General features: G+C 50.7%; 2 protein-coding genes across 6 annotated transcripts; one reads left to right on the top strand and one right to left on the bottom strand.

Annotated features, from left to right (window-relative positions):
* Positions 1-1,011: 1,011 nt before the first annotated feature.
* irf2bp1 (interferon regulatory factor 2 binding protein 1) lies at positions 1,012-4,524 on the bottom strand. 4 transcript variants are annotated; one of them, XM_061783304.1, is made up of 4 exons: positions 3,554-4,524; positions 2,515-2,562; positions 2,261-2,349; positions 1,012-1,237 (listed from the first exon to the last, which is right to left on the bottom strand). In XM_061783304.1, exons 1-3 carry the CDS (start codon positions 4,519-4,521, stop codon positions 2,295-2,297), a joined length of 1,071 nt encoding a protein of 356 aa, XP_061639288.1. In that variant the 5' UTR covers positions 4,522-4,524; the 3' UTR covers positions 1,012-1,237; positions 2,261-2,294. The 4 variants fall into 4 exon arrangements, with proteins under 4 accessions (XP_061639288.1, XP_061639286.1, XP_061639287.1 ...); XM_061783302.1 differs by having other exon boundaries at positions 2,261-2,562; XM_061783303.1 differs by having other exon boundaries at positions 1,012-2,349.
* A 373-nt stretch (positions 4,525-4,897) lies between these two features.
* Positions 4,898-8,294, top strand: polr1g (RNA polymerase I subunit G). Of its 2 annotated transcripts, XM_061783308.1 has the most exons (4): positions 4,898-5,125; positions 5,795-6,035; positions 6,117-6,243; positions 7,433-8,294. In XM_061783308.1, the coding sequence occupies exons 2-4, from the start codon at positions 5,879-5,881 to the stop codon at positions 8,040-8,042; spliced, it is 894 nt and encodes a 297-aa protein (XP_061639292.1). In that variant the 5' UTR covers positions 4,898-5,125; positions 5,795-5,878; the 3' UTR covers positions 8,043-8,294. The 2 variants fall into 2 exon arrangements, with proteins under 2 accessions (XP_061639292.1, XP_061639291.1); XM_061783307.1 differs by lacking the exon at positions 4,898-5,125 and having other exon boundaries at positions 5,477-6,035.
* The last annotated feature ends 669 nt before the right edge of the window (positions 8,295-8,963 follow it).

Genomic DNA, 8,963 nt, shown 5'->3' with positions numbered 1-8,963 from the left:
AAAAAAAAAAAAAAAAAAAAAAAAAGTTGACCCAAGGTTCTTGACTGTCCCGCATATGAACATGAATTTCAGATATTTGGTTTATGGTTCTTAGATTACAAGTCACAGTGAGCCAGCTGGTAGCAGGTGACGTCACAGGTCGCTCCCTCGAATCCGCATCTGCCGTGCGCGTGCGCGTGGCCTCCTTTTCACGCGAATGTCCGCCCCCCCCCCCCCCCCCCCCCCCCCCCGCGTGCTCCATTAGCACGTGCATAATTGCCCCCACAATGGCGCTAATGAGGCGACGCTAATGGAGGAAGTCACACATCCACTTTGACTCACTTCGTTTTTGTTTTTTTCTTCTTTTTTTTTGCAAATGAACGTCAGCGTCCGTCTCCGTAGGATTCAGCCGAGCATTTGTCCCGGCACGGACGGATAAATGCAGTCAACTCAGTCGCACGCGAGCGCGGCACCACCGCGACGCCTGCTGGCCAAAACTGGACAGGCGGCGCTCGGGCTGTGACGTCACGCGACGGAAGTGAAAAGAATGCTTTTGCTCAACTTTTGTCAAAGCCACCCACGCGCTGTCGAAAGAAATCTCAGTAAAGTTCTGAATTGGAACATGTACATCGATTGCACATGATTAGGGGACAATGACGTCAGTGGAGCACGTTGGAATCATGTGCGGCCGAAGAACATGATCAAATTATTATTATTTTTTTTTTTGCCCGTAAACGTCGGCTCACATATAGACACCAAAAAATGGACTCAAATATATTCTGTATACTTCCAGGCAATATGATGTCTTTTTCAGTCGCCTATAAACGCCGATTGACTTCGACTTGGCTGGTCGATAAATCAACTTTTCTAGAGATGAAAAGGTTCTCCTCATACCCGAATGAGTCACTGAACATATTCCACCACGTGTTCGGGTTCGTTTTGAACAGTTCACGCGCTTTATAGAGCAGTTGTACATATTATAAATCACATTTCGTGAGTGGAACAAAAGAAAGAAAAACAAAAAGACAAATGTGACGTTTTCCATCTGGTTTATTCCCACCGGGACGTTTTGTACAAGAAGCCGCGGTCAAAAGACGAGCGAGCCGATTGGTCGACGCCGCGAGGAGGCGGGGCACTTCCGCACAAGGCACTTACTTGTCGCGACACCGTTAGCATTATTAGCGTATAGCCGTGGAGCTTGTATACACAAAGGTTGGCTTTGGTTTGGCTCGTCTGCGCGACGAACATTCTGGTTGTTCTGCCCAAAAAAAAAAGAAAAACACAAAAAAAATACTAAATTAACATTTATGCAAACAAGAAACAAAAACTAAAGACTCAAACTTTGTTTAAAAAAACAACAACAACAAAAAAGTCATCAGGTTTTGTGACGTGCAACCGTTTTCAACAACAGCCTGCAAAATGGCCGCTTGCGCTTGAAAAAAACCGGGAACCTTCTAGAAGGAAAACATGCGTTCACTGTGAACATTCGCCCACTGGCAGGCGGGTCACGTGACACGGGAAAGTGTGTGTGTGTGTTTGTCAAATGTTTTCTTGTCTTTCTATATTTCTGTGGCACCAGCCTTGTCATCCCATTTATTTTTTTTAATTGGGGGTCTGGGTGGGCGGGGGGGTATTCTTTATGGGGGACATTTGGACTGGTCTGTACATCTTGGGGCCAAGGAACTAAGTTGAAGTGAGTTGAGGAGCTTCCATCAGTCCTTTGCTGCCATCTTGTGGCATGTATAGGCAATTACTGGCGGATGGGATGGCACCAGCCAAGAGCAGGCACACGACACTCTTGTTTTTCTATGTTTGTGTGGCACCACTGTTGAAATTCAGTTTTCATTTGGGACATTGTACACACAGGACCAAATGAAGAAAATGCTAGTGTGTGAATGATTGTCTTTCTACGTTCGCATGGCAACACCCTTCTTTGTAGGGACATTTTGCTTGATCCAAGTAACGTGAATAGTATGTGTGAGTGTGGGCTTTCTTGTCGTCCTACCAGTGTGTGGCATCAGCTAGGATGAGCGTGTGTTCTTGTCTTTTTATAATTGTGTGGCACCAACTGTTTGGTCACAATTGTTTTTTTGTGTGTGTGGGAACATTGGGCTGCTTTAAATACGGACACCGCTAGTGTGTGTGTTCTTGTCTTTCTATTATTGCGCACAATATTGGGATGAGCTCTGAGGCACCTCGTGCGCGTCCACTCCAGAGACGTACGGTGGCCCGCACATCGGGTCGTTGCAAACGTGTTTGTGTGTGCGAGTGTCCCGCCTGCCTGCCGTTGTTCCAGGTTTCCGCGGAAACCGCCATCACGTCTCCCGCTCCTTCTTGACGGTGACGTCGCCGCTCTGCGCCGCCGCGCCGGGGGCGGCGGCGCCGGGCCCCGCCCCCGGCGCGGCGGCCGACGGGGCGCCCGCTGCGCCGGTGCCCAAGATGGTGGACACCTCGCCCTGCATGAACGCCCAGGGGGGGCTGTTGAGCGACGTGTCCAGCGGGCAGCGGTCGCCGCTGGGGCAGTAAACCTCGCCGTCACCCCGCCGGCTCTGGATGTACACTCTGGTGCACGGGAAGCAGAACCTGTACGTACGCACACACAGCATCAGTACATTTAGATACCATATTAGGAAATATCATGCCATGGAACAGTGCGTTTCGCTTATTGGTGACATTTATTTAGGAAGTAAGTGTATTTGTGCCTTTTATTAAGCAAAAGTAGGCCCTTGTTTTTACGGTTTCTGATTAACATTGCTTAGTTAATATTTAGCTTGTAAGATAGCTAAGGTTTAAAAGACAAATGAACTTTCAAGTTGTGTTCAATTCACTGTTACATTCAAGCCTGGGAGTGTTTTGTTTTATTGCTTAACACCTTTTTACAAATGGTAAAACAGTGAAGCACCAGATTTTTTTTTCAATTTACATTCAATCCTGCAGCATTTGTTGTTTAAAAGGTTCTACTTCAACAGTCACAATTGCAAATTGCAAATAATGTTTGACGTCATAATTGGGTGTTCAATGGTACGCTCACCGGCCACTTCATTAAGAGCGTTAAAAGATGAGCTCACTTTCGACTGGCGCCGTTCGAGGAAAGTATTCATTTGAGCGCCGTTTCGAAACAGGGCAGCCAAAGTTACTCAACTTTTACCACCGCTGATTATTAATGTACATAAAAAATTTGGTGTTTTTCCCTTTCCAACAACAAAAGTTGACTTTAAAGTGAAAGCTTTCGACACAAAAAAATAAAATAATGTGCAAAATCTCTATTTCAAGGTATCTATTACTCGCGAAGTTTGCCCATACGAGAGGCAAAAAATTCGACAACAATTCGGTTGTCGCTACACCGCTGCGGTTTGACACTTGGGCGACTCATCATTTGGTCAGAAAGAAAGCAAGGACTTTGTTGGCAATTATCTGACATTGCGGTAATTCGGGATGTTCGAGAGGACTCGCTCGATGTCAGGCGATGATGATTGGATTTGTATTTTTTTTTTTTTTTGCGTGTCGACGGTTGGTATCGGCGGCCTTCGAGTACCCGATTGATCCCGGGCAATAGCGCGCAGTGAGTACACACCTGTGTCCCGGTACGGACGGACACTGCACGAAGTGCGTGTCCTCCAGCCTCTCGTGGCACAGCGTGCAGGACAAGGTGCTTCCGGTGGCGGCCGAGGCGGAGCCCAGCTCGGAGGCGCCGCCGGGGGCGGCGGCCTCGGACGAGCCGCCCGACGACAGCGGCTCGCCCCCGGCCCGGGCGGCGAGGGGCCGCGGCTGCCTGGCCGGCGACGACGCGGGCTTGGGGCTCGTCTGGCTGACGGAAGCCGACGAGGAGGGCAGGCCGGCGGCGCCCTTGCTGGGGCCGGCGTGCGACTTGGGCTGGGCCTGGGACGAGCTCAGCTCCCGCTCGAGCTCGGGCGTGATGAAGGGGGCGATGCCCATGCCGATGCCCAGCTGGCGGCGGTTCATCTCGGCCAGCACGGGCGCCGGGAAGATCATCGGGCCGCTCATGGGCGCCGTCCTGGCGGTCAGGCCGGCCGGCATGCCCGCCAGCAGCCCGTGGGGGATGCCCGCTATGCTCTGAGTCACAAGATTCGGCGGAATGGCCGCGCCGATCATGGGTCTCCGGCCGCCGCTGGGACTCTGGCGGTTCCCCTCTGGCGGCGGCGGCGGCGGCTGCGGCTGCCCGTCGCGGTGCAAGCCGTTGGGCGGCACGCGAGCGGCGGACAGGCCGCCGCCGTCCCCTCGGGCTGCGCGCTCGAAGCGCTCGCCGTGCGTCGTCGCCGGCTCCCCGCGGCCCGGCGCGGCGTGCTTGTGCGGCGAGGGTCCCGGTCCGGGCGAGCGCACGTTGCCGTCCTGCACGCCGCCGTGGCTGCGCTTGAGCTGCCGCGCGCTGGCGATCAGGAACTCGATCTGGTTGGCCCCCTCGTAGTTGACGCAGCCGCGGCACACCACCTCGCTGAAGTCCCACACCACCGTCCACGGCATCTTGGGTAGGTCGCACAGGTAGCACCACTGGCGCCGCGACGACGACGAAGGCGACGACATGTTGGGCGGCCCGGCTAGCACGCGCTAGCTAACCCGACCGATTTCTCTTCAAAGTGCTGCTCGCGGCGCTGTTTGCTAACTAGCCTCCCCTTCGGCTCGTTCCGCTCCGCGTCGGAACAACCGCAAACATGCGAAGGACGCACAGCGAGGGAGCAACGTGTGGATTCCGACCATTTGTTTACCCGGTCGGGCCTGCTCGCGGCTGCTGTCGAACCGCTCTCGCAGTCACGCCGGAGCCTTACGTCAAAACCGGCCGGGTGCATTGTGGGTGATGTAGTTTATCCGTCGGACTCGTTCGACGCGCGCCCCTGCGCCGCGACTGGTGGCGGGACTACAAACGGGGCTGCCACCGGAAGTCAGACAACCGACCGGCGTCATTCGCTCTCGCCCTAAAGCGTCCTTTCAAAATGCGCTCGGCGGGCCCGATTAGCGTGGAAATGATGTCACGTGCGTACGCAGAACGAAATCATTCGCAACGATATGACAAAACTGGAGACAATTTTGGCTCCACATCTCTTCCAAGCCGTAGTTCATAGTTATGAACGTTTCTTCAAAACGAAATCCTTTCCAGTCCAATTCAAAGACGTTTCCTCTGTTGTAAAAGGTATTATTCTTGAGTTCATCTCTTTTATCAAAATACGTTTTGACATTCAAACAGCTATCACAATGAGAGGAATTGAGAAATTTGATCGAAAAATGTACAAATAAACATGTGAGGAACACATGGCATAGCTGTCACGGGATTTGCCCCACAGGGAAATTCTTCTGCAACTCACAATTAGATGATAGAAGTTGCTGTAAAACATGCTTGTGCCTCTTCAACTTCTGCATTTCGAATAAAGTTTGAGTCAGAGACAATTGACACATTTATTTTGTGTTTGCCCCTGCGCCATCTAAGTTTGGGAGGGATTTAAAAAAAAAAAAAAAAAAAAAAAAAAAAAAAAAAAAAAAAAACCTGGACGTAGCATCACAATTGGTCATTGCAGGATTGGAACGCAATCGTAATAACTTTTGTCTTTTCTGGTCAATCTCGTTACTAGTCAAAATAAAAACTATTGACACAAAATAAGAATCTTCAAGTCCCTTCCGAACTTCCACATAGTTCTTGTACAATTTCGTTTGTAGATAAATACTTTGAAGTGAACAAATAAGAAAAGTATTTCTACGCTCCGATACCTTGGCGACTGGGGGCACGCATAGAACGTAATCCGGCGAGGTCGTTTATTCATCGGACCCTTTAACGCAGCACATTTTCTTGCCGGACTACAAACAGGGCCGACACCGGAAATGAGCTACCCAAAGGTCATAGTTCGTTTGTGTGTCCACGCGCACACGTGCTCTGCTTTAAAACGCTCAAATGACGACTTTTGAGACGTCGTCTCGGCAATCTTCCAACGTTCTCAAAATGCATCGGGACATTTCGCCGTCGTCGTCGTCGTCGGGCGAGGACGACGACGGCGACGGTGACGGTGACGACGCGGGCAAGCCGTTAAAGGCAAAGGAAATGGCGAAGGGTAAGACTCGCGTCAACATTGGCCAGGGCGCTCGATGAGGCGTTCAATGGCGTTTTTTTTTTTTTTTTTTTTTTTTTGCAGGGGAGACCAGCAAGTACGAGTGTCCCGACGACTTTGTGAGCTCGCGCAGCCCGCTGACGGACTTGCTGAAGGGCAACGAGAGCGAAGTGTGGCTCGTCAAAACGCCCGCCGGCTTCGAGCCTCGAAGGTCAGTCGCGTCCTGTCGTCTTCCGTCGTCAAAAGGTCCAAAGAGGAAGGAAAACGCCACCATTAACGTGCGCCGTCACTGATGACGGAATGTGACGACAAAGAAACGAGACGATGCCCCTTGTCAAACTCGCTTCGGTTTTTTTCAAGCTTTTATGCCGCACACGACTGTCATTGACGTCTTTTTATTGTCCCCCCAGTTTCGCTCACAGTGCGCTTCACTCAAGTTGTGCTTCATTTTCACGCCTCAATTGAAGCACACGTTTCAAACTCATTGTTTGTGCCAAATTGAAGTTGCGTGCTACACGAAAAGCCTGAAAAAGAAGCACAAAGCGGGACTGTAGTGGACTCTGGAAAAACAAAAAGTGGCAGTGTACCCCACAAAAGTTCAAGATGGGCTCATTTGAAGGGGTTGGAATTGCGTTGAGGTGCCACAAGATGGCGGCCAAGCACTCAAAGTAGTTTTTTTTTTATAGGGTACTTGAACAGCAGCAGCGGGAGCTGTAAAACGGAGAGCGCTCTAAAGCGTCCACGCCGTGCCGCTAGCGAGTGCGCAGTCGTGGCCCGTGTTACATAAACCACTCTATTCGGGAGTTAAATCAAAGCGCATCTTCACGTCGGCCGCCTCCCTACTATTGGCTAACGTTCTCTCTGTAAACGACGTGCTAGCACAAACGGATGTGATGTCACACCTGGGCTAACAATTATGCGCATTGTACAAATGGTCATTAAACTCACCTTTTGGCATTGACGCACAATAACACGTTATGGGCAAAGTAGGCTAGTAGGTTATTATTTCCTTAGCCGAAGTCATTTAATGTGGCGCACGCTTGCGGAAAAAAATATTATTTTCCTGATGTCTCGGGTTGAATCTGAAAATGTTCCAAAACGACTTTGGAGGCCATTTTGCTACTTGGCTAACGGTTTGTCGCTGCAGCCGGAGAGACGCCGAAAGAAAGTCTCGCCGAAAGAAACTTTCAGCTTTACGAGGTGCATTCAAGGACCGCCGACAAAATAGGACATCGCAAACGCAGACAAGAAAACACTGAGCATAAAAACAGGGAATAGCTGAGATTTGCAGTGACCTCCCAAAAATTTGGGAAGATGAAATTCCAAATGCTGACTTGCGTTCTTTTCCTCTCTCTCGTTTTGCGTGTATGAAGCGTGACTCGCTGTTTTTGCCTTCGCAGTTTGCACGGCGTGGAAGTGAATCTTTGCGGCTTTCAGACGCTGACGCTTCCTTCCGCCGGGGACGCGAGCGACGGACAGCCGGTCTACAACGTCCTGGCGTCCAATCACGGCACCTCCGACCTCCGCCTGCTCACCGCCGGTTCTGGCGCCGCCTTCTGCGGCCTGCTGAGCGTGTACGAGAGCTACGGAAGCGCCGGGACGCCGCCCCCCGTCGCCCGCGCCGCCCCCGCGCCAACCATCCCGCCCGGACTCAAACAGAGATTCCGGCCCTTCGGAAGCGAGACGCCCATCACGACGCGGGAAACCCGGGACCAAGACGGGAAGACGAAGAAGAAAAAGAAAGACGAGCGCATCAAAGCAGAACCAGAGGACTTGGAAGTGACGGTCAAACAGGAAGTTGAGGAACCAGGCCAGGAACATTGGGAAGACAAGAGGAGGAAGAAGAGGAAAAAGAAGGACAGGGAGGAGAAGGAGAAGGAGGAGCTCGTGCAAGTGAAACAGGAAGTGGAAAGTGAGCAGGAGGTAGTGGACGCGTGCTACAAAAACGACGGCTCGGCAAAGAAGAAGAAGAAGAAAAAGGAGAAGAAAATCAGAAAGGACAACGACTAAATGCCACAAACTCAGAATTCAACTTTTTCTTTTTGGAAGAAAACAAAACACATTTTCTGTCGCGTTCGTCATAACTCCAAACACTCGTTTTCCCAAATCATCTTTCTCCGCTCAAATGAACGGAAATGCCAAAAAACCCAACAAAACATTTGTGCAAACTGCACGCGGGATTTGAACCCACGACCTCTTGAACGCGCTAACCACCCGGCGACCCAAACCAAATATTGGAATAAAGAAACTCCATCGGACTTATCAGCACGTCTGTGTGAGTTTGTTCTGTCGGCTTACAATGTGTTGTCTATATTAATGATTCTAAAAGATGGTTTTCAATCTCTTCAAACGGTTATTTTTGGACAATTGCGTCCTCCCTTCCCATGACGCAAACTTACTGACGTGACGAAGTCGTCACTTATCGATGGTGACGTGTCGCTTGCACGTGAGCGCGTCTTGTTGAACTCCTGATCTGGGCGAAGCGAAGGAGGTCATTTCCACGCGCGGTGGCGTCCCCGGTGTGTCCGGCAGGTGGCGCCACGCTCCCGCCTTTCCTCCGAGTGGAGGCGAGCGCACCCGGTTGTGCAAAGGCCAAGTTGTCGTCGCCTGTCCGGAGTCGAAGCGTCGTCATCATGTCGTCAGCAATCTGTCTCTCTTCTCTTCGTGTATCGGAGTTGTTTTTTCGCAGTTTCTCTCTTGTAAGCGTTGTCATATCGCTTCAATGTTGTTCATGTCTACAATCATTTGGGTTCACTGCTCGTCTCTGTCCTATCATTTCAATAATGTCTACTAATTTATTTCATAAGTGCTCGTCAATATCTTTTTTTCTAATGTCTAATAATGTCGCTTTAATCAGTCTGATGGACTGCTGCCTTTTTTAAATTTTATTTATTTATTTCTCCCGCCTTCTCACCCAAAACTGTCTGTTTA

Source organism: Phyllopteryx taeniolatus, chromosome 8, assembly GCF_024500385.1.
Source record: "Phyllopteryx taeniolatus isolate TA_2022b chromosome 8, UOR_Ptae_1.2, whole genome shotgun sequence".
Taxonomy (NCBI): domain Eukaryota; kingdom Metazoa; phylum Chordata; class Actinopteri; order Syngnathiformes; family Syngnathidae; genus Phyllopteryx; species Phyllopteryx taeniolatus.
Note: the sequence above shows the minus strand (reverse complement) of the source record. Positions and strands in the feature narration are given on the sequence as shown.

Excerpts from the sequence above, each read along its gene's own strand:
- irf2bp1 (XM_061783300.1), bottom strand. The coding sequence starts at position 4,521 with ATGTCGTCGCCTTCGTCGTCGTCGCGGCGCCAGTGGTGCTACCTGTGC. Across the intron at positions 2,563-3,553 it reads CCGTCCGTACCGGGACACAG|GTTCTGCTTCCCGTGCACCA; the intron begins GTGTGTACTCAC and ends GCGTACGTACAG.
- polr1g (XM_061783308.1), top strand. The coding sequence starts at position 5,879 with ATGACGACTTTTGAGACGTCGTCTCGGCAATCTTCCAACGTTCTCAAA. Across the intron at positions 6,036-6,116 it reads GGCAAAGGAAATGGCGAAGG|GGGAGACCAGCAAGTACGAG; the intron begins GTAAGACTCGCG and ends TTTTTTTTGCAG. Across the intron at positions 6,244-7,432 it reads GCCGGCTTCGAGCCTCGAAG|TTTGCACGGCGTGGAAGTGA; the intron begins GTCAGTCGCGTC and ends TTGCCTTCGCAG.